Source organism: Dipteris shenzhenensis, chromosome 20, assembly GCF_047967505.1.
Source record: "Dipteris shenzhenensis isolate YYH24624 ecotype China chromosome 20, Dip_SZ_1.0, whole genome shotgun sequence".
Classification (NCBI taxonomy): Eukaryota; Viridiplantae; Streptophyta; class Polypodiopsida; order Gleicheniales; family Dipteridaceae; genus Dipteris; species Dipteris shenzhenensis.
This window is the reverse complement of record NC_141615.1, coordinates 46,101,895-46,126,181: the sequence shown is the minus strand read 5'-3', so window position 1 is coordinate 46,126,181 and position 24,287 is coordinate 46,101,895. Positions and strand designations below refer to the sequence as shown.

Sequence of the window (24,287 nt, the reverse complement as noted above, 5' to 3'; positions counted from 1 at the left end):
GAGTTTTATCAAGTCTTCTAGGAAATGGTAGGCCCCTATCTCATGTTGCTCTCGCAAGATTCCAAAGCGAAAGGGTTATTAGACCTAAGAATAAACACAGGCATCATAAAACTTATTCCTAAGGGTGGACCTAAAGAGGACCTGAAGAATTGGAGACCGTTGGCCATGCTCAACCGCAGCTACAAGATCTTTGCAAAGGCACTTGCTATTAGACTTAAAACTAAGATGCAATGTTGGATAAGGGAGGATCAAAAGGGGTCCATTCAAGGAAGACATATCCTTCAAGCTATTCTCACCCTGTGGGAAGGACTTGAACTAGCTGAGGAGACTCAGCAGGACATATGCTTCCTCAAAATAGACTTTGACAAAGCCTATGACAGAATGGAATGGGGTTTTATCTTGTCCTCCCTCAAAGACATGGGAGCGGGTCCCGGCTTTAGTTCTTATGTAGAAATTCTACTGTGTCAAGCTAGAAGCAAGGTCGAAGTAAACGGTAGAACGACACAACCCTTTGGGCTTAAAAGATCAACCAGACAAGGTTGCCCGCTAGCTCCTCTACTCTTTGCTATTGCTACGGATGCACTACAATGGCTTATTAAGGATGACCTCGACAAGGGTAAAGTAAAAGGAGTTTAGGTGGAAGGGGGCAGACAAATTATGTGCCAACAATTTGCAGACGACACAAATCTAATGCCACACAATGATGAAGAGTCAGTACAAGTCACACTGGAGTGTTTAAATACCTTTTGCATGGCCTCGGGATCCAAAATTAATCACGATAAAATGGGGATATATGGAACCTTGGGCCCTCCACCTTTTCTGTATAATAAGGGGTGCAAAGAGATCAGAAAAGGAGAGGTTTTCAGACCACTAGGGAACCCTATGGGCTTCGGTTGCACTATGCAGGACACTGGATCTTAGACACAGTCAAAAGCAAGGTGAACAGATGGCAAGGCCTGCAACCGATTCTAGCAAGAAGAAAGTTTGTCCTCAACCCCTCCATTATCTATTTCATTTCTTGCTGGTTCCCAACCAAGAAGTTCCTGAGATAAATTAACAGCTTGTTTAGATCCTTTCTCTAAGGAGGAGATGAGGTCACAAGGTTCCTCAAGTTAAATGGTCAAAGATGCTCTAAGATTTTTGGTAATGTTTTTGTTGATAGTAATGAAATCGTAATGAATGTATGGCTGACCACAGGAAAGAGGTGCAAATCTTGAGAAGATCTCACGACTGCAGCAGCAAATCCAGGAATGCTGCAAAAAGGACGAACAAATTGCGAAGAAAGAGACTGCCCTGTGTCAAAGTCCGCAATGAAGTCATGCCTCCCAACTTCAACCCTCCTGAGCCCAAACCAAGAACCAGAGTCCGAAAGCTGTGCCCCCATCCGCAAATCCCAGGCACGATTGTACTTCGGGTGGTGGCTCATTTGGCTCCCAAAGAAGAGCCGCAGGATACGATAGAGTCGATTGTTGTTTTCTGTTAATGCTATTGTTGCTTCAGCTGAACGGTCTGTTACAGATACTACTAGGGATGACACTGTTACAGATCCAAACATGTTTTTGAAGTCTGTTGGACTTTTTTGAAGTTGTATATACTTGACTTTACCATATTAATATAAACCCGCATTTTTCAAAATAAAAACACAAGAAGCAAACTCCCATACTCATAATCTCTATACTGTCCAATTACAAAGTGCTATCTTGATTTTGCGAGAGGTGGTCGTAAGCCCACTTTCTCAAACATGCATACTTTGATCAGCTGTAATGTGAAAGGATGAAATATGCACTGAGGACTTACTTACGGGAGGTCCAAATTGTGGATCATCATTATTGATTGGAACAAATTTGGGATCCTCCAAAATTTCTACGGGAACCCCTGCATGATAGTAGCCCACCTTACATCAACTCAATGTACATTGATGGTCAATATTTTAGCTTGACCTTAAAAGGGCATTGTTAACTGACTTACAAAAACACACAAAGAAAAGATAAGCTGCCCTCAAACAACGACTCGGTTATTTTAACGTACACATAGCATATTAAGATTGTCCTTAAAGATTTTTTTAAAACTCATATGTTCTTCCATTCTCTTGCTGTTAAAAACTGGGATTGAAGGGCTACAACAGTTATAGGGCATGGAGAAAGAGGACTATCAATAACTAACAAATATACCTTCATAAGACTAGAATATATCAAATCTTACAAATTAAAATTTTTTAGGACAAGCGAAAGAAGGGAGTTTGTAAGCAACTTTAGACAAAGTTATGAGAAATGAGAAATAACTTATTAAGCAAAAGTATGTTTATGTTCTCATCTCGGTTTTGAGAGATTCCATAATCTCTTGGATAAACACATTGCTTACTATGCTTTGAAATCCCAATCAAACAACAAAAGAAAAAAATAAGAAACGAAGCAAAAAATAAGAATAAAAAATCCAAAGAAAGTGTGCAAACATGAGAGAGAGAGAGAGAAAGAGAGAGAGAGAGAGAGAGAGGGAGAGAGATGTATTACCGTCTTTGGGAGGCCTCGTGGGCCTATGAGACAAAGTACAATCACAAAGGCAACCCATACAAGCCACTATGGGCTGACGCAGAAGGCTCGCTAAGGCCCTTTGCTGAGTATTATACTAAACCAAACTCGAAATACAAAAAATCAAAACTAGTACTCAAACTCAGAGTCAAAATACATAGCCCGGTGCTAGGGTGGCTCTCTTATGAGCTGCAAAAATATCTTGTATTTGCATCTGCTGGGCTGTCTCTCTCGGCGGCGGGGGGCATGGTCTCTGTGATCTCTGTATCCGGCAGGCCATGTCGATAGTGACACCTCTGATCGGGCAATCCCCCCGAATATAGCTGTGATGGGCTGAACATCCATCGTACGTGTCCTCGTGTTAGAAATGACCCAACAGAGGGTACACGCAGCGGAAGACTTATAGTAATGGCCAGGAGCTCACACAGTGTGCGGTGTGGTTTTGGAATCACAAACTTCTTTACTTAATGTGCATCACATAGATGTGCAGACTCATCAATAGACAATGAACCAACCATATAGAGAAACCACCAAAATATATATTTCCGTCCACAAATATGGACACAATACAAAAGAGACAGATCCAGAGTCCCACCAATGATGTGGTCATCTGATCTTACCACAAGGTCCTTCTCCTATCTGCTGGCTATCTCTAGACTCGAGTCCGCGTGCTCCACCTCGAGCATCTGTAGACTTTCCGTCCAGATCCCTTCCACCTTGCTGTCTTTGCACCAGCCTAGGTGGGCAGCTCTTCCAGCTCTCAGTCTGCAGCTCCTTGTCACCTTCTTCACCTCCTGATATATAGGCCCAAGAGAGGGTTCCTTGGCTGCTCCAATCTGCTGGCTCCTGCTGCTGCAAGTGATGTGAAGTGAGGCCTCAAGGACCTCCTTTTATAGGGCCCCAAGGGCTGGTAGAAATACCGACCAGCCTGCAGCAGACTGGCCGACCAGTCTGTGGCTGGTCCAGCCCTATAAGGGCTCACAACCCGGGGCTTTTATGGCCCAAACTTCCAGGGCCTTTGGCCCTCCAATCAAGGCAGGGGCCCAGCCTATATAAGGCATGCCACTGCACACTGACAGCCACAATTCGCTGCTCCACCAGGCCTGCTGGTTCGGCCCTCTGCCAGGCTCTTCCCAGCCACGTGTCTTGCGCCGTACTCCTGTACATCCTGCTGTCCTGACCCGCCTGTACCGCGCCATCATCAGGGTCTGTTGCAGGCCCTTCACCTGCCCACTACCCTCGCCATGCTGACGCCATCTGCAGGTCGCAATCCTGTGAGGTGCTGCCCATGTGGCAGCCCCCTCTCTTTCTTCTCTCTTGGGCACATCCTGCCCTAGGTCTCCCTCCCCCACACACTCCTCATTTGGGGGCTTACAGATGGGGAGGTGACCTTTCCAACACCTCGTCTGTCTCTGCATCGTGTGTGGCTCTTGCATCTCTGGCTACGTCTCTCCTCGTCATCGCCTCATCCCACTAATCGACTAAGCCCTCATATCATCTATCTCCTCCTCCTCTAGTCCGCTATGTCCAGGGGCAGACTCAAATGTGTAAAAATCTATGACATGTCGCTGGGCTCAATTGAGCTCGGTCTCATGTGTCACAGTCTTCCTGCTCTCTAATACGGTGCAATGAGGTCTCTCTTACGGTCGCATCTCCATCAAATAGAGACCAATGCAAACCTGATCTTGGAAGTGAATCAGCCTGGGAGGGAGGCCCAAACACGTGTCCCTCCAGAAATAAGCAATGATATGGTCCTTGGATCTCATAATATACAGGGCAAGTACATAGAAAGTGCTCCTCAATCTCCACCTCCTCCCAGTGCAGTCTACAAATCCATTGCCCTCGAGGTGCACTTGTGGCTCTCCCTACCTCAATCCTCAGCTGATGGGATGAGACGCACATATGTCCGATGGCGATCCTCAAAGCATGTGAGGCACGTGTGTCCTCCAAGTATTGGGGTCTAATAATCATTTCATCCACCGATACTCTCAAGAAGAGATCACCATAGAATCGGATCTTCATGGGAAACTCTTAATCCCCCCCAAGCCCGTGACGAGTAGGTCCAACCGTATAATACGATTGATCTCCTCCCGTGGGATCAGATGGTCAGGGGCATCGAAGCTGTACTGAAAGGGGGGAAGACGATCCATCTAGATGCCCTGGCTGCGAAACCATTTGGATATGTGTGCATACCAAGACATGCTAACCCCACTCTCAGCCAATCGTATAGATGACTCTAGTGCCAATCTCGGTCATCTTTTTTTTTTTGCAAAGAAAGAAAACTTCTATGAATGCTTGAGAAAACCCCATACAAATCAGCAGGCAAAATAGGGCTGATGATGGTAAATACAAGGAGAGAAGTCTGGCAATCCCAATCAAGCCTCCGAAAATCTCATCTCACTGCCTAGGGACTATCCGGATTAGGGGCTAGCAGCCACGACGGAGGCCTATACATCCAACGGACATCTCCCACCGAAAAAGTGTAAAATATGCCTGCAGGCCAAGTCTTGCAGAAACACGCCTACCTCTCAGCAGTACCTCATGAGCCTGGGACACTGTGCTCCCAGCAGGCGCACAGAGTGAAAATGATGTCTTGCCAAATGGCTACTAGTATAGCCACCGGTGGAACCTGTCCCCCTCCCATCACCTGACTGCAACAGGCGACCCAGATGTTCTAGGCAGTGATGTTGGTCACTGTCTCCCACAGACTATCTTCCGGTAACGGTTGTGGGTGAGTGCAGGATGGCGGTACCAAGGAGCTCCATCTGGAAGGCGTGCTCACCATGAATTTTGTATGCCGGTGATACCGCATCAATAGCAAAAGGTGGTGTCCCTCTGTAAGCCACGCCACCATCCCCCACGTGAAGTCTCTCCGCATCCTCTGGGTCCTAGCCACAATCCGAAACGCTACCATCCAAATGTTCTATGCCGTAGAACAACTCCAAAGGCAGTGAGGGATCGTCTCTAGCTCCCCCTCCGTACAGCGGACACATCTGCCATCAACCCTCATCTTCTCTAGCCAGGGACCGATCAGTAAGCCCCTGTGAGATACCATCCAAAAGAAGTAGGAGATCTTTCATGGTCGTGGGCTAGATCAGAGTTATGGCCAAAAGCCGCTGACCACCTCCCTGGGAACCTCCTACCCCAGCCAATGTTCGCTCCCTCGATGGGGTCCATGTTGCTGCCTCCAATTGGATGTGTCTGTCGATGCAGGTCGTATAAGAATAGAAGGGCACCTCCTCCATCCTGTCCGAGTGTCCCAACCGCACTGGCCAGTACCACTCTCCTGGGTCCCACTAGATGTCCCTAAGAGGGCTACCCTCCCACATCCAGAGCCGCCAAACTGCTCCCTCTAGGCTAGCTAGGAATGTGGTCGGATCAATATGCCATACTTTGCCCAAGCGTCCAACCACCCTAATCCTCTGCCACACTATGTCCACGGCTGCCAGCTCCTCCACATCTCTCTCCAACTAACTCTGTAGAAGGCCACCTAGTCCCACTCTGTAAAACTTACGCGAATGAAGCCAAGATGCTCTCTGAAGAAACAGACCCTAAGAGGTACTCCCGTCCGTGAGAACTGGCCGTCCCAGTAGTGAGGGGTCCAGCGGCTACACAACCCCTCCCACCACGACTCCGGGATCACTGAGTCAATCTCAGCTATGCATATGCATGTGCCTCGTTGGTAAGAGTGTGATCGTGCTCTGGCCTCTGTATCCTTGGAGAGGTGGCTCCAAGACCTAAAGGATCTTGCTGGGCCACTGTCCCACTGTGCCCATCCAATGTGCATCCTCTGACCAATCCCACCCCCTATGCAGGAGGGCCACCAGGTGCCCGTCAAGGGCCTATCAAGAGCCGTCCCTCTTGGCTGAGAGGGCCCCCTTCAAGCGTGGTGCCGAAGCAGCCTGTATAGGAGTAACTCTGACGATAGAAGGGGGAACTCTTTGAAAGTTGCAATATCTTGCTGACATAGTACAGGATGATCCTTCTTTTTTACAAAGAAGGTGGGGGTGCAAAACCATAATTAGAGGGGTGTTGAAGGCCGCCTGAGGTAGCCTCGGTCACCAGGAAAGGTCGAATGTTGGCTGAGTAGAAGGAGGTAACCGGTAAACTAGGTTAATCCGAGGCATTTGATAGCAAATGTGACAATTTGTTCAGCATAGGCAGTTTGTTACGATCAATTGGGTCAGTATACAAGGGACCTTACGTAGGCAGCGTAGGGAAGGCATGGGTGAATGACAAAAATATACGCAGCCTCTAACAGGCCATTGTGAAAAGTAACTCGGTAAGGCAGGAGCACATTGCAGGATCATAAGCACAAGTGTGGAACCGTTTGAAACAAAACGATATGAGAAGCAGCCACCTTCTGCAGAATCCCGAAGCACGAAAGCGCGCTGCTGCGAGCGTTGGGGGCAGTCTACACGAGCAATCTGCCAGCTTCTTGTGAGGCAAGAAGAACGGATTGAGAGCAGACGAAGAGAGGGAGTGTGAGGGAGTGAGAAAGGAGAGGAGGAACAGAAGGTGGCGATGACAGAGCGGGAGGTGAAGCTCGCCATAGCCACTCTTTGCTTGAGCAGAATACAGCGACAAAAAATTGAACGGTAGTGTAACTGAAGATTGAACAGTAGAGCGAAGGACTGACAGTGTGGATAATCGCCAGCCACGTCAGTTGCCACGTCTCCCTCTCTTTAGGCTCCACTTGTGTGCACCTTCTCAAGCTGGGTTCACACGCCTCAGAGAGCCACTATGAGCCTGCCAAGGTGGGACATGTTCGCCAGGTGTGGTGTCACACCACTTGTTGACAAGATTTATAAAATATGATCGCCAATTATTACAACAAAGTTTCGTTGGCTTAATGGCCGAGGAGGAGAACTAGGGTCCCGCAGGCTACGTGGGTTCAACACCAATTCAGAACACTTCGCACGCATTTTTTATGGGCTGTCGATTGTGTGGGCAGGTCGGACACATTTTTTTGTTCCTCTATTCGACCCCTCAACCCCGATTTGTTCACGGAAGGTTACACCCCTTTGCTTTGTTTTTGGCAGCCGTTCGGGTGGGTGGTGTGAACCCCCCCCTCAGAAAGCCAAACCTCTTGCAATTATCAAGATGTTTACACACGGCCAATGGGTACAATCCAACGGTTGGGCGCCCAAAAAGAGTGTTTTTTGCAGCCATCCGAGCGGGTGGTGTGAAACCCCCCTCAGAAAGCCAAACCTCTTGCAATTATCAAGATGTTTACACACGACAAATGGGTACAACCAAAAAGAGTCTTGGGCAGTCTCCATTACACACTAGCTGCCCACAGTGGGGTTTAGAAAACTGAAGGCCGCCCAACGATGGTTTTAAAAATTGTGGGACCCTAAAAAACACAGGTGATTGGTAGATTTAAATTGTGCCCATCACTGGGCAGCCGAGCTTGCTTGCTCACAGGAGGGCTAGGAGAGAGTTTGCCTTAAAATCTTTATCTTTGCTTCCCTATTTTCTACAAGAGATTTGTGCATGTGAGCCCTCCTCATAGACCCACATATGTCATCATATTCCCATGCAACATTGGGTTTTCTCCATGTCTACACCTTGAATTATGAGGCTTGCTAGGCCTAAGTAAATAAGAAATCATGTCTATGTGATTTTTTTGGAGTACCTAGGACATAAAAGGATAGGTCCTATTTGTTAGCACGTAGAGCGTGCCACATATACACCGGTTATGAGGGGTCAAAAGCCCCACCCCCGAGCCATGCAATGCCCCTCTCTCCTCCATAAAAAACCCAAGGGGGGGGATGAGAAATAGTGTGCAAAAGAGGTCTTTACATCCAAAGCCCCCCAATATACACTTATGATTATGGGATTACTCCCATCTGATTCCACGTGTCAAATAGGCACGGCCCCCCTCAAATGAACCAAGCTCCAACGCTAATGAGGGGTGATGCCACCACCTCCAACACCCCCCTATGGCCAAACCGTGAAGTACAGTTGATCAACCAAAAGCAGCCCACAACCAAATAAAGGCTAGGCCAACCAAACAAGGCCACGTGAGACAAACCACACAGGGCATAGCCACCCAAAAACAAGGCCACGTGAGACAAACCACACAGGGCATAGCCACCCAAAGTCCATGTTTACCAAACATAAATCATCTGCCACCACGGGTAGCCTGCCCCCAAAGCCCACAGGAGGAAACACATGCGTCAAGGAGATAGAGCACTTAAATGCCACCACGGATTGCGCCAACTACGCCACCAAACAATTTGCAACCATCACGTGTCAACCATGTGAGGGTCACGCCAAAATGCACAATCAAGTCCACAGGATTGATACCTGCTCTCATACCATGTTAGCATGTAGAGCGTGCCACATGTGCATCGGGTATGGGGGGTCCCAAGCGCCCCACCCCTACAATGCCCCTCTTTCCTCCCAAAAAGTCCCAGGAGGGATGAGAGAGAGTGGGCAAATGAGGCCTTTATATCCAAGGCCCCCTAGTATACACTTATGATTATGGGATTACTCCCATCCGATTCCACATGTCCAATAGGCGCGGCCCCCCTCAAATGAACCAAGCGCCAACGCTAATGAGGGGTGAGCCCACTACCTCCAACACTATTGGTTCAGACAACCGCCCAAGTGCCTCACGGTGTGTAAATAGCCTCAACCAGTACACGATCCAGGAAAACACCTACTTTTTAAAAAAATCATGTTATCCCCTCTACTAGAGAACAACCCTCCATGCCAATGGAAGAAATTGCTTATGGTGCCATTGTCTCGTGCAAGTGCAATAGTTTGCCTCAATTTGTCTTGTATGTTGCATGCTTGTTGTGTTGCTGGCCCTATGCGTCATACTTGCTTGGAAGTATTGTGTTGTAGCTGCTAGTGGAACCTGCTGTTGCTTTGCTTATGGTTTGTCCATGTTTTGCTAGTCATCGCTTGCTCGCATGCGATCCTTGAGTTGTGGTTGGTCTGCTTGTTGCGTGTTTGTCATGCTACATGTAATCTGTTAGTCATGGAAGCATTAGAGTGTCTTTGTTTTTTGTCATGCTACCTGTAACATGGTAGTCGTGGAAGCATTAGAGTGTCTTAGTTGGTTGCTTGCTTGCTCTCTCTTTGTTGATGCTTATTGTTGTCTCGTTGTAGTGTCTTCTCTATGTTTGTGTGCCTCTCCATCCATTGGAGACTACAAGCTCCCTTTGTTTGCTTCAGTATCTCAAACACGCTTCAAAGCTGCAATAGTACAAAGTCTTCCTCTTCCTCTTTTTACTATGCTTCATAAGCTCCCTCATAGCCCCTTTGAAGTTGTAGCTTCTATAGTCTTTAGCTTACAAAGGACGTTGAAGGGATTCACGACCGACCAAAGAACTTGAAAGGATAGGGCCAAGTGGGAAGTAGCACATTCCCACTAGTGAACATCGAGTACTGAATGCACATGTGTTGGCTATACAACAAGGGTGAGGCGGCAAAGATCTCAACTATCAGAAGCATTCGAGAGATGTCAGATGCTAGCAAACATAGGATATGCGAAGGTCAAAGGTGTCGGTAAGATCCGATACTATGTAAGGGCACCCATCTCTGATGGGTAGGTGCGAATGACTGTAAATGTTGGCTACTAATCTGATGTGATGTAATGGCACCTATCCTTCTGGTAGGTAGGTGCGAATGACTATAAAAGCTATAGGTAGTACCCACCATGAATGTCAGAAAGAGTCGTGTATATAAAGTCATAGAGTCCTAAGAGTTCAAATCGATGTTATTGCCCAAGCAACATGTGTGTGTGTGTAGAGTGTGGTCTCTGAGCCATTTAAATCCGATTCCCAATTTAGCTAAGTCATACAACAAAAGCATTTCCAATTCATTGGGCATCCATCTTGCTCTCTTCAATTCGCTTTCTAAGTTGTGTGTTTCTCCCTTCCTTCTACCCTCCTCCTATGTGATGTCCATACACTACACTTCCAATTACACTCGTTTATTGACCCCCCCCACCCAACATTGGTCATTTGGAAAAGGCAATCGCCCCGCACACCTCGAGTGAAATGAAGGGCAATGAGATGAATTGAGGCACCAGAATACATTATCACAATCTAGCATAACAAAGGATCGGACTAGGCCAACATTACGACACAAGGCAGATGTTAAAGGGCTTAGAAGGTTATCCTTCTCAAAGAAAAGGCAAAGGACTACAAACTCTCTCTTATAAGGAAACACAAAGAAAAATGAACACTAACAAAGAATGCTCACACTCACAAGGAACTCACAAACACTATGCCTCAATGAATGGCATGATGAGGCTCTAAATACATGTTAAAACATGAGCACCTCAAGATTTATGGAGTGTTTAGACTAGTTTACAATGTATGAATCCTATGCATGATGATGAAGACCTAGACTAATATAGCACAGACTCAAGTTTCAATTAGATTACAAGATACAGACTTGTACTCATAAAAATAGACTTGAGAGTTGGCATGAAAATTACCTCCCTTTTATAGGACTAGGACACATACTTGCATTGTTTGCTCACATGTGGGATAAAGCCTCCTTGCCATGTGGAAAATGCTTTGCCTCTAGTCTTGGTCTAAGAAAATGAAATCGATTACATAGGGACCTTTGCACCAATTACAAAAGAGACGACCACTGTAGAAGATGATTGCCCTTAATTCACATTTGAATTGGTATAGCCATCAGACAAGATTGTTTTCCTCAATTGATGTCTACATGAAGATATTTATATGGCACAACCTAAAGTATATGTTGTCAAGGGTTAGAAAAAGAAGGCATGCAAACTACAAAAATCTATTCATGGTTTGAAACAAGTTCCTTGTGCTTAGATTGTAAAAATTCACAATCATTTTCTTGCAATGGGATTTCAACTATTAGACTCATCTCTATCACTTTGCTTAAGTAATCCAACCCAGAATATTGTTCTTGTGCTTTATTTTGATGATTTGATTGTCATTAGTTCCAAAGGACACCTTAATTCACAGGTCAAAGCTCATTTTACATAAGAGTTTTACATGAAAAACATGGGAGGACTCCATTGTTTTCTTGGCATAGAAATATGGAGAGAAGATAACAATGGGGTCATTTTGGCACAAGGCAAACATACTTAGAAAGTGTTTAGATAGAGATATGTGGAGGAGATGTCAATGGCATTATGCTCACATAGGGTAAATATATTTAGAAAGCACTTCAATCATTTTAGTTATGGTAGCAATCCCCTCCCCAACTCCTATAGAAAGCATGTTATATTGTCAACGCATGACAATTCTCATGACAGAGATCCTTGTCTCAACAACATAATTTTCAACTTGCAAAAGATCTAGTATTTTATGCTTGAACAAAGCATATTGGAGTACATTATCACTTAATCTGAGAAAACATTTTCACTGAATAAATGATCACTATATGACACAAGAATTAGTTGTAAATATCTTCATAAAGACTCTTACTTTTGACAAATTCTTATACTTTTGATAATAGCTAGGAATACACCATAGCTACAACTCAAGAAATGAAATATCGCTAAGTTATACATACTTTTGCTACAAAGTCAATGTGCTCATGCACATATTCCGATATCTCTATCACCTTTTTTGCCAGAATGCATCTTTGCTATTTTCAAAGAACCTAAATATACCTTTGTATATTCCACTCCTCTTCTTATGCAGTGTAGTCTAAGATGTGGTCTTGAGAGGTGTAAATTGTAATATATACTAAGGTTTGGAGAGGGGGACATGGGAAAACCCTAAACCTATGGGTGAGTTGCACATAATGCCATTTTCCTTCATTTTTCAATATATTGAAATTTCCATCCTGTACTCTTTCTCACTCACTCTCTCCCTCTCTTCTCTATACTTTCATAGTGCAAGTAAGATATAGTTCTTATCTACAAGTGGTTTTTCTTCTCTTGTGTTCCTTAATAGAAATGTTGGCTATCTTTCCAAAGGATGCATTATAACTGTCCATTAAAAATTGAAAGCTTGCATGACAGTGAAATTGTGCAGCTGCTATGGGGAACCATTCAAAAGTGGTTCACCACAACTCATGCCTTTATTCAAGTTACTTGGAAACGAGCTCTCCTAGGGGATAAGGGCCTCATGAATGACTTTCATTCTCATTTTTGGTTGATAGTATGTATTGTGGTGATGTAGTAGATATGGTATTTTTGCAATACTATATATAGTGTTATATTATAGGAGAGTCGCTCTAGACTTTATATAGTCAAGCAAATTTATAGTGCTAGAAGTTATCTAGTGTTTCCATGTGTCTCAAGACCTCAAAACAGGGTCTTTGGTGCTCCAGGCTGCTCTTTGAGCTATTATAATCTCTTTTATTTTTCTTTCTTTAATTATAAACCTTTATTTTTTTTGTAAAAAAAAGGAAAAATGTATTATTTTTCTTTCTTTTAATATAAACCTTTACTTTTTTGCAAAAAAAAGGAAAAATGTATTCCTAAAGAAAGAGACCTTACAATAATTCATCAATATATACACAAGAAAGAAATAATGTGGTTTGTTGCATTTTATCGGAGATGAGAGCAAGAACTAAAGTGCAACTAGAGTGTGCATGCATGATGAGTGTTTGAGAGGTGTTGCTTCCTTGACTCTTGGGCATTTCTTGAAGCACGATAGCAAGTGAGTTTCTCGAGGTGGTACTGAGTTTTGGATCGATGTCTGAGGGGCATGAATGCAAGGTGTTGTCTCTGTTTCACCCAATTATAGGTTCCGAGGGTGTTGGTCACCTACAGTCGTGTCGTTGCTTGTTGTAGCATAGGTGTTCACAAGTGTAGCATAGGTCCTCGGGTCGTGTTCTGTTGAGAGGTGTAGGCTAAAGTCTGGAAAGCAGATCTCATACGTACGTGAATGAGAAAGAGGGCTAGATTATAATGATTGATGGAGGCTCTTGCCTCCACGAGAGTTCAAGGGTTTAGAAGGGGATTTCAAGGTTAGAAATGGGGACAGGGTTGAGATAGTTAACTAGGAGTTCCAGGGTTCAGAGGGGGTTGCAGGGTTTAGGAGGAGTCCAAGGTTGAGGAGTGGAGAGCTAGTCTCCTTCATGGATTTGAGAGGTAATGGTTGAGGAGAAGGGAGGGAGGAGGAGGAGGGAGGAGGGAGGAGGAGGAGGAAGGAGGAGGAGGAGGAGGGAGGAGGAGGAGATGGAGGAGAAGGGAGGAGGAGGAGATGGGAGGGGAAGGGAGGGAGGAAGAGGAGATGGAGGAGAAGGGAGGAGGAGGAGGGGGGAGGAGGAGGGAGGGAGGAAGGAGGGGATGGGAGACGAAGGGAGGGAGGAAGAGGAGATGGAGGAGAAGGGAGGAGGAGGAGGAGGAGGGAGTTCAAGGGAGGGAGGAAGGAGGAGATGGGAGGAGAAGGGAGGGAGGAAGAGGAGATGGAGAAGAAGGGAGGAGGAGGAGGGGGGAGTTCAAGGGAGGGAGGAAGGAGGGGAAGGGAGGAGGATGAGGAGGAGGAAGGAAGAGGGAGGAAGGAGGAGGAGGAGGGAGTTCAAGGGTAGAGAGTGCAAGGGTAAGGACATGCTAGAATAGGATAGTGTCAAAGAGCATGGACGCAATGGAAATCAATCACATGAACACAATAGTGAGCTTAAACACTGAGTCCCAAAGAGTGGGAGCTTCATTCCATTCGAGAGATATTTATACATGGTCTCTCCACTTTTGGGGGAGATTTTTTGGGTCTCTACACAAAGTGGGGGGACCTTTTGGGTCTCTACACAAAGTGGAGGGACCTCCAAAAGTGTAGGCTTTTAGTATTTCTCTCTCTAGATTTAGTATTTCTCTCTCTAGATCCTAATTTTGCAAGTATGATTGGATCTTTTCTAGAGAGGATTTTGGCTATCCTCATCCTTTAAGATTTATCATACTATCTTTCAGGATCAAGATATTACAAGTGGAGTTGCGCTGCTACTCTACACACACAATGCTCTCATAGTTGTTGTCCTAGACTGCACTTCTGGCCCTTGTTGCCACAGGATTAACACAAGGTCAAGGGGGAGGATGGAGTAAGTAAGTTAATGCCAATAGTCCCAACTAATAAGGACGTTGTTAGGAACCTAGTGCTCGTATTATGCAGATCCTATGACCAAACATATTAGGGGGGGTCTCTAAGATTCCTAATTCTTTCATGAGCTTAAGGTACGAGTGTGAAGTGTCATCTAAGGGGCTGGAGAATGATTTTTTGGGTAAAGGGTTCTTATTCCTCCATCGTGTATCCAAAACCATTTGTAATGATTTGGTGGGGAGGGGGGGGGGTGTGTGCTGGTGGGGGGGGGAGGGGGTGCCATCCTAGCTATTCCTTGGACTCCTACATGTAGTGTTGATGAATTTATTTTTCACAATTTCTCCATGTGGATGGCCTCCCTCGACCTTCCTCACTGGTTGGGAGATGCTTTGGAAATCCTTACAGGCACTCTTAGAAAGTTGTTATTCATTGTGTTGATAAAGTGGGGAGTGTGTGTGTGTGTGTGTGAGAGAGAGAGAGAGAGACAGAGAGAGACAGAGAGAGAGAGGAGTGCACACGATATAGCTACGTGCATAGTGTATTGAACATAAACATGAATATATACATGAGAATCTCTTAGGGTTAGGGTTAGGGTTTGCCCCTAATGCCCTTAAGGTATGTTGTAATTTACACCATCATCAACACCCCCTCTTAAATTGCACTGGGTAAGTCGAGGGTGCATGTACAAGACCCTTTTGCGGATTTCGGTTGGTGCATATGATAGCATCCAAAAATGAAAAATGAAACTAGTATGTGCATATGTGAGCACAATGACTATATAGCGAAAGTATGCATAATGAGTACAACTTATGATCCTGTACATAAATGTGCATTTCCCCCTTTTAAGTTGTGGGTCATCCTTTACCTTTGGGAATAAAACCCAAAAGATAAGCCGAAGGGAAGAGGAAGGAAATATGTAGAAAGTAAAGTCCACGTGGATCAAATACTGGTTGATCAAAAGATGATTGTGTGAATGATGGTGTGTATAGCTACATGTTGAACATATCAATGAGCATGTCATGACCATGGACTGTGTAGTTGCTCTGTAGAAGAGGCATCCAGATGTGAGGCTAGTGGCTGTAGCTGTGAAGAAATAATCTGGTAGGGTGTGACATACAAGAGTGTCACCAACCGAAAAGAATTAACAGCAATGGCAGTGGTATCCTATAGTAGAACTATGATCTAATGTAAACAGAATGATCCAATGAGTGCATAAAAGATGGGGCCAAGGGTGCAAGTGTGATATGCTGCTTTGCTAATGAAGAGGCTTGTAAAACTGATAATGTATTGCAATTTTTCAAGCCTGTATGCTCAACTGTTATGAGCTAAAGGTCCTCTGATATGTGCATGGCTAAACATATGTTCACATGGGATGTAGCATGTGTCAAAGACTCAATGTTGAGCTGAGAGTATAAAGGCCTAGAAGCTTGAAATACAAATGAGAAAACATAAATAACCCTGAGGCATATGAGGTGCCAAATGTTGATGTTAGGATAGATCTATAGTCCTAGATCCAACCACTAATCTACATCAAGTAAGAACTGTATACTATAGCCATAAGTGCATGCTCAAACACTAAGATTCCCCAAGTTGCACTATGGCTAAATCTAATGATGTCAACTACATTGGCCCAAGGCTACATTGATGCATAAATATCCTCATGTTGAGGAATGATCTGCTAATCCAAGGTGGTGGTGATAACTGGATCCAAGGGTGGTGCAATGCGGCATGACTGAGGGAATTCCCTGAAGACTAATGTGCTGATCTGAACGGCATCATCTACCTTTCCTCATATTCATTTACCTTCACTTTCTTTTTCTGCTTTCCCTTTTCTTCCAATTTACACCTTTCATTTTTTCTTTTACAAGTATTTATCTAGCTACTTACACCTACATGTACAATAACATTCCAAAAAATAGGGCCTTAGTGGTATCCCCACCTTGTTTTTGAATTAGCTTCTCTCTTTAGAGGAAGTGCTATAGTGGGGGATTCTGAAATTACACTTCTAGGTTTTTATGTAGATCGTCTTATAGAAATTGCCTTTCAATAAACCAACTCCCTTTAAAATATCGTTTGCTTCTTGTTTGCATGAAAAAGCACTTGATTTACTAAGAGGCAGTGCCTTTATGGAAGCTTCACCCAACATTTTTTATAACCTGTGCCAATGGCTCTCTTTGAATGGAAATACTCATGGAATTGAGAGCTTCCTTCTTCATGCCTCAGCTCATTATACCCATATTCAATTTGAAGTAAGAAACTGGTTGTCCTCTGGTTCAGAAAAGCAAGACTTGTAACTGGTTTTGTAATATCAAACTATTTTTGAGTAAAGCCACTTTTTATATTGATACAATTACAGTAACAATAAGGAGATTGGGAACAAATCAATACTGAAATAGAGTTTATTGCTGTATGAGCGAATGTACATCACACTTGTTATTATTAGTTACAACCTAGCAGCTAATTGTAACAATATTTCCTAAATCAAAATTTAAATAAGTGTTATCTATCAGTTTCATTTTGATTTTCATTAGCACTACATAATTTCATAGATTCTTAATATGACATGAGTAAGTAATTTCAAATTGTTATTCTCAGTTGAAGGTGCTACAACCTAGCAACATACTATAGCTATGTTCTATTTGATGAAATTTACAAAAAAAACTATCATTTAATTTTCCTATAACTTTCGTAAGCATTGACATATGAATGCTGGTGTGATTGGTTTTATGAATAGTGCACATTAGTTTAGTACCTCCACCTAGGATTATTAATGTTGGAGAGTGGTGGGAGAGAAGGGATGCATCATGGCAGGAGATGAGAACATGGGGTGAAGACAAAATTGTGTTCTATTGATTTGAGAGGGAAGCCTCTCTTTTATAGAATGAGAGAGAGGGTGGCCGAAATCATATAGGCATCTCTCCTACATCAAAGAAGATAACTCCTAAATCAATGGCACCTCCTCAAGAGGGAACCTTGTACTACATCATCACTTGTGTCATAGTCCAGACACCTCATAGCACTAAGCGTGCTTCACACAATCACACACGCATGCATGCGCGCGTGTGCACACACACACATGATCATATGACTGCTAGTAGAGCAAACCCTTGATCGCAGAATTCTCAACATACCCCCCCTCAAGGGTTTGCCTCATGCTATGTGAAGGATACATCTAGTCACATAGTTCCACACGCCATCTCATGGTGGTCAAGGATAGTTCGATGGCTAGGATCTCATGCTAGAAAAGGTGCCCAAGGGTCAAGGTTTACAAAATGGGATAGACCCCCCCCAAATGGTTCTCTCTCTTGCATGTACAAGTATTAAACTTAGGCCTTTGTGTGGACCTAGTTTCTCATGTCTACAAGAGGTACCATGGAGGCAAACATAAATCACATGGCCTACATCATATGGTGACCAGAGGTGAATTACAAAGACTCTAAGACAAAACACATAACATTCTTTTTGGAGTACTACTCCAGGCAAAGAACCTCAAAAATGACTACATGAACAAGAGATGATAAAAAGCTCAAAGATGTTGGACTTTAGAAGGCCCAAACTTTTTCTACCACAAAATTTGTTTCTTCATTTGCCGATGGAGTTCTTTCTTTAACTATATTTTCCTCATTGTAAATGTAGCCCTTCTTCACAAGATATGCTTCACTTTCCTTGGAGTTGCAGTAGGAACCATTTCTCTCCTCTTCCAAACGAGAAGCTTTAATATCCACCCAGTTGGATGTAAAAGAGTTGCTATACTCTTCATCTAGAAGACTTTTGAGTAAAACTTGTGCCCTAAATACCTTTTTAAGTTGCACCCAAACTTCATGTGAAGTCTCACACCCATCAATGTGATGAATGTATGAGTCACTAAGTCCCAATGCTATGATAGCAAGGGCCTTTTCATATTGGACTATCCATTGTTCTTCCCTTTTTTTCATGATAGTGAACTTCTTGTTCTCCATAATCTTCTTGAAATGTCTAAGCTTTATCTTGGTGCCACAACATATCATCTTGACCATATCACATCCAAGATCATCACGTACATATGAGTCACTAAGTCCCAATGCTATGATAGCAAGGGCCTTTTCATATTAGACTATCCATTGTTCTTCCCTTTTTTTCATGATTGTGAACTTCTTATTCTCCATAATCTTCTTGAAATGTCCAAGCTTTATCTTGGTACCACCACATATCATCTCAATCATATCACATCCAAGATCATCACTGATGCTGATTGGGCTGGTAGTATTTCTGATAGACGATCTACCAGTGGATATGTGTTCTCTTTTGGACCAGAACCCACTTCTTTTGAGCAAGCCATGGGAAACAAAAAATGGGAGAATGAAGTGTAGTGTCTATACTCTTACAATTGGTGTTATAGAATCTATCATATGAGAGAAAATATGGAGTAGATCATCTCCATAGATGCAAACAAATACTCTCTTTATGAATCTACTTAGACTGTAGTCAATACATGTAGTCAAGTGATTATCTTCTTGACCAAGTCTCCCAAACCTCAATCAAGAGATGGAGTCAACTCTGAAAGCAATCTTTTAGAAAAAAAATCCCAAAATTTTAGTTGATTTGGTCAAACATTTTAACTTCATAACTGAGAAAATCGCTCCAAAAAGACAACAACATGCTGGAGAGTGAAATTTGAACAGTTGAAAGCTCTATTGATGGGGCTTTTTTAGTGGAATGAAAGAGCTAATACAAAGTATCTCCTCCAGAAAGGAATCACACAATGTTGTGCCATATTGTTGATGAGAAGTGTGCCATTTCCAAATGGTCTTTTGCTCATTTCGCCACTCCCACCACACCATTTGAGATCAAAATTAGACAGCAAACTCCTTATAGCCTTTCAGTACCGTGGCTTGAAGCAATTGGTGGAATTGCACTCCAACAAGGAGAATTTGACAAAAGTTTTTTGTGTAGTGATAGTGTCACCAAGGGAGGTAGAGATGGAATTTTTATAAATGCCTTGATGGGGAAGTGTGCCCTAACTAGGAGAGTCTCTAGCTACAAGGTCTTGGGAAATTGTCTCCTACTACAAAGGGAGAACTAGCTCCTCTAAAAATCAGGTAGAGAGCAGGAAAATGAGAGAGAAGGTGAAGAGTGAGGGAGAAGATGATGATGTGGCATCTATAAGGATCTAGGAGGCTCAAGGAGGTCATGGAGGCTCTAGTACCACATGTCAGAGAGTGGTGGGAGAGAAGACATGCATCATGGCAAGAGATGAGACCACTATTGATTTGAGAGGGAAGCCTCTCTTTTATAGAAAATGAGAGAGGGCGGCCTAAATCATAATGCCTCTCCTACATAAAAGGAGATAACTCCTAAATCAATGGCACCTCGGAGCCTTGTACCACATCATCACCTATGTCATGGTTCAGACACCTCATAGCACTAAGTGTGCTTCACACACACACACACACACACACACACACACACACACACACATGATCATATGATTGCTACTAGAGCAAGCCCTTGATCACACAATTCCCAACAATTAACATTAAAATAATGGATTATTAAATCCCATTATGATAGCAAGAGTTCCTTGTCATTGATTGATTGAGTGTTGGAAAATTACGAGAACTTGTAGATTGTTAATGTAGAAGTGAAATTCTGAAGGCTCAACTATTTTACCTTTTCTCAAAATTAACAAAATGTTGGATTACCAAATCCCATTACCATAGCAAGATTTCCTTATACTGTAACATTTGTAATGGTTAAGTATCGATATGCTCAATTAAGCAAACTGGAAAATCATGACAACTTGTAGATTGTTAATTTGAAAGTGAAATTATGGAGGTCCATCTATTTTAATGATTGCATTATCATTTTATATTGCATAAGGTAGGTTAAAGAGGCCTTACACCGTAGTTTTTATGTTTTCTAAACCACTAGCACTATCTACCAGTGGGGGGCTGCACATTTCTGCACCGTATGCATATAAATGGGTGTGAATATGACTTGCAATCCTTATGAACCCATCTAGTTTAATGCAGCTCTAAAAGGCTCTGAAAACCTGTATATTTTTAACGAAATTTTATTAATCTATTTTGTTTTCTTGCTTTTTTCATTTTGCATCATATCATGTAATAAACAAAATTTAAGAAAGATTTAGTGGAGCGTGTTTCAGTTTAGCCATTGCACATGACTCCAATAAATTAAGAGTTACAATTTAGCCTTCGAACTATACATGATAGGATTTCCATTGTAGGAATGCCTAGCGAAATCACCCTTTTTGACAAGCCCTCAAAGTCGAGCTTGATTAAAATTAGAGAGAAGAACAAGATAAAGTGCAAAAAGAGGAGAAACAAGCTCATAATAAAGCCTTGGTATTACGAGATTGCTAGATCCCTAGGGTTTTCTGAGTTCATAAGCACACAAAATTACCAAAAGACAACACAATTTTCCTTTAAAGGGAGAAAGCAACGTATTTGCAGAGAATGTAAGACAACCACAAAAACAAATAGCATCCCAGAATACTTTGTCCCCAAAAAAATACATCAGAACATTGAGCACATAGCATCCCAAAATACTTTGTCCCCCATCAAATACAGTGGAACATCGAGTTGTCACGAACATGGTAATCCTCAATGGCATTAAAGAAAGGTTGGTTGCTCCAAAAATAGCCTTTACTCAAATAAGAGAGTTATCACATGGCAAGCAGTATGGGGTACAAAGTAGCATGGTAAACATGATGGTTGACACAAGTACAACATATCTTACCATGATTTATTGAAGATGAATCATTGATAATACTTGGAGTTTAAAAGAAACTACAATATAAGAGCACGTACTTGCTCAAAAAAGTTTGGCCAACTATCCTAATTCAAGCACAACACACACTTATTCAAACACCCTTTATAAATCCAACAATGTACAAATCAACCAATAATAGATAGAGCATTTGGAATAAGCACTGTATTTGGAACAGAACATAGAAGAAGAAGAGAACGACCAACAATATGGTGCAGATGACTGAGGAGACTTACACAAACACTTTAATACACAACCTCATTATAGCTAAACAAGTCATACATTACGAAACTGACATCAACTATGTAGCCCCTTGCGAGAACAACAAACCATTGGGACTATTTCAGAAGTTGAATTTCCCTACACTTTTCTTTGACTCAAAAAGACATATTCAAAATCCCAGTCTAATGTACCAAGACATTGCAAAGTGGGAATTAACACATGCATCCCTTAAGTTCTCACAAAATATACCAAACCTTTTCTTCAAATCAATTAAGGTCCTCATCAATCAAGTAATGCAATCCATTTGGGTATGATTACGCAAAGTTGCAATGCAAAACATAATACTATATGCAAAAGATATTACAAACAATACCAACATTGAAGCCATTCTAAAGTCTAAAATTGGGTACAAAGACTTCAAAGACCTGTGTACTTCTCCGAACCACAAAGAGAAACTCAGGAAAGGTGCATTTGCGATGATGAGGTAGTTAGGGCCTCTAACCCTATTCATGGCATTATCATGTACAGAGAGAATGTGGGAACCTTTAATGAAATGTTTGCATGACATATACTCAAGCAACAACAAAGAATGCATGGCACAACAAAACACAAGCACTAAAACAAGGCACTTGATAAGAGATGATCCAATAATTTGTGCGAGGCATTACACTCACAAACTCCAATGATTCCTCAATCTGATAACAAAGGACAAAGAAATACTTGGAAATGTACTCAATTAGTTCTTTGTCCATAGAATTCCATAGTAGAGGAAGCCAACATGAACATGGCAACATGTGGATAGAAGATGCACCGATGTATGGTATTCATGACAATAGCGGCATCATGTCTTTTGTTGATAAGTACATAAGGTGTGACAAGAACCTACTAGCACCAAATATCAAGGACATCCAAACACACAGACATACATCTACATGCCACAATAAGAGAAGAAGCATCTGTAGATTCTACTACCCCAAACCTCCACTACATGAAACCATGATTCTAACACCTCTACAAGATAATGATCTTCACATTTAATAAGAAATATATACAACAGTTTCTATACATTTGCAAAACATAAAAGTCAAAACAAATATGACGTTCACCGATTGGATTGGCAATATTAGAATAGACATATCAAACATACACACTAGCACTTTGGTCACAAATAGGGAAGTCAACCCTATTCTTGAAAAGAGAACCAAAGGACCCTTCACAAATTCTTTTAATCCAAAAATGAGATTCCTATGGCAATCAAATATGGACATACAATACATTATGGACCCATAGTTAGCCATAACATACTGCACTTCATATATTACAGAAATGGATGACATGAAAACAAGGAGTCTCCAATAGACAATTAAAACTTGCATATAGGATAACAGTACTACAGACGATAGACTACGAAGAATGGAAAATACAACATGCATAGCAGATGAGTGCACAATTAGCATCTTTCATTACTTTGTCCTTGCCATGACATAGAACAACAAGGAGCTTCTATTTTATAAACACAAACAAATAAGAAAATAGAGCACTCATCCTTAAGTGAAAACAACTACAACACCTCTCGAGTAACTCCAATGACATAACATGTAAAACTATCATCAATAAATACACAAGAAGAAAAGACATGGATAACATTTGACTCTCAACATTTGCAGCAGAATGTAAATACAACAATGGTAGCATTAAGAAGAGACAGAGACCAAGGTCATGAAGTTCAACATGGTAAAAGACCTAGAGAATTACTATCGTGAACAGGTACTACTATAGTACCCTTTCAAGGATGACAAAGATCATGAACTATCAATACATGGATCTTGGCAAGAAGCCTACAATTTTGCACGTGAGATTATACTACAAAATAAAGCTTTATATACACAAGATGACAACAATGAACAAAAAGCACAAAAGCACGATTTCCAACAAATGAATAACAACAACGAGAGCACTGAAAACAATAAATTTGTACAAAATAGCTTCCCCACATATGAATTTGCATTCAACATGTGAAGTGTAATTAAAAAAATGATGAACAACAAATTCATTATTTCTATTAAAAAACAAATCCTCATGCATAACGATGAATACTTCAAGATGATTCAATCTCTAAACATATAACAGAGATAGCTTCGACGATGTCATGATACGAAAAGGGATTTGTCCAACAAAAAAATTCACTTATTTCTCACAGGTGGAGTTGGCACAAGCAAAACATACCTTTTGCTCTACTTAAAGTCCAAGGCTTGCTATGATTTTACAACCGAACTCTTTCAAGTGTAGATTATAAGCTACTACATGTGTTAATGTTAGCCTACATAAGAAAAGGAGCTTACAACATAATTTATCTTTATGAATAATTACAACTCATTGTGTTTGATGAGATTTCATTATGGTAAGACAAACTTTAGATTTTGCAAACCTTCATATGAGAACCTTCAGAAAAAATATGCAAAATACTATGGAAATGTCGATGTCATCTACTACAAAGATTTATATCAGGCCCAAACCAGTGAAAGACAGTTGGGTGTTCAAACCAGAGAAAGATTGATTGCAAATAGTAGCGAACAGATATTGGCTCACAAGCCATGATGTTATGAGCTCCAAAAAATAATGCAATATAATAACAATCAATTCATACAAGTGTTGAACTCTTTCAAAAAGTGTAAATATAGCATCGAATAGGTACAATACATCAACCAATGTTCTCTTCATGACCCACGCAAAGACCATACTTTCCCCCACCTTTACTATACCAACCTTCGGACAA

The 24,287-nt window shown here is 42.2% G+C and overlaps 1 protein-coding gene across 2 annotated transcripts in view; it reads right to left on the bottom strand.

The window, feature by feature from the left end:
- LOC147889739 (vacuolar acid trehalase) overlaps positions 1–7,268 on the bottom strand; it is a 106,132-nt gene extending 98,864 nt beyond the window's left edge. For both annotated transcript variants that reach the window (XM_087391731.1, XM_087391733.1), the window contains exons 1-2: positions 6,889–7,268; positions 1,802–1,875 (exon numbers count right to left, since the gene is read on the bottom strand). In XM_087391731.1, the coding sequence (XP_087247857.1) occupies positions 1,802–1,875; positions 6,889–7,081 (267 nt within the window). In that variant the 5' untranslated portion in view covers positions 7,082–7,268. The remainder of the gene's footprint in view (positions 1–1,801; positions 1,876–6,888) is intronic.
- Positions 7,269–24,287: the final 17,019 nt, after the last annotated feature.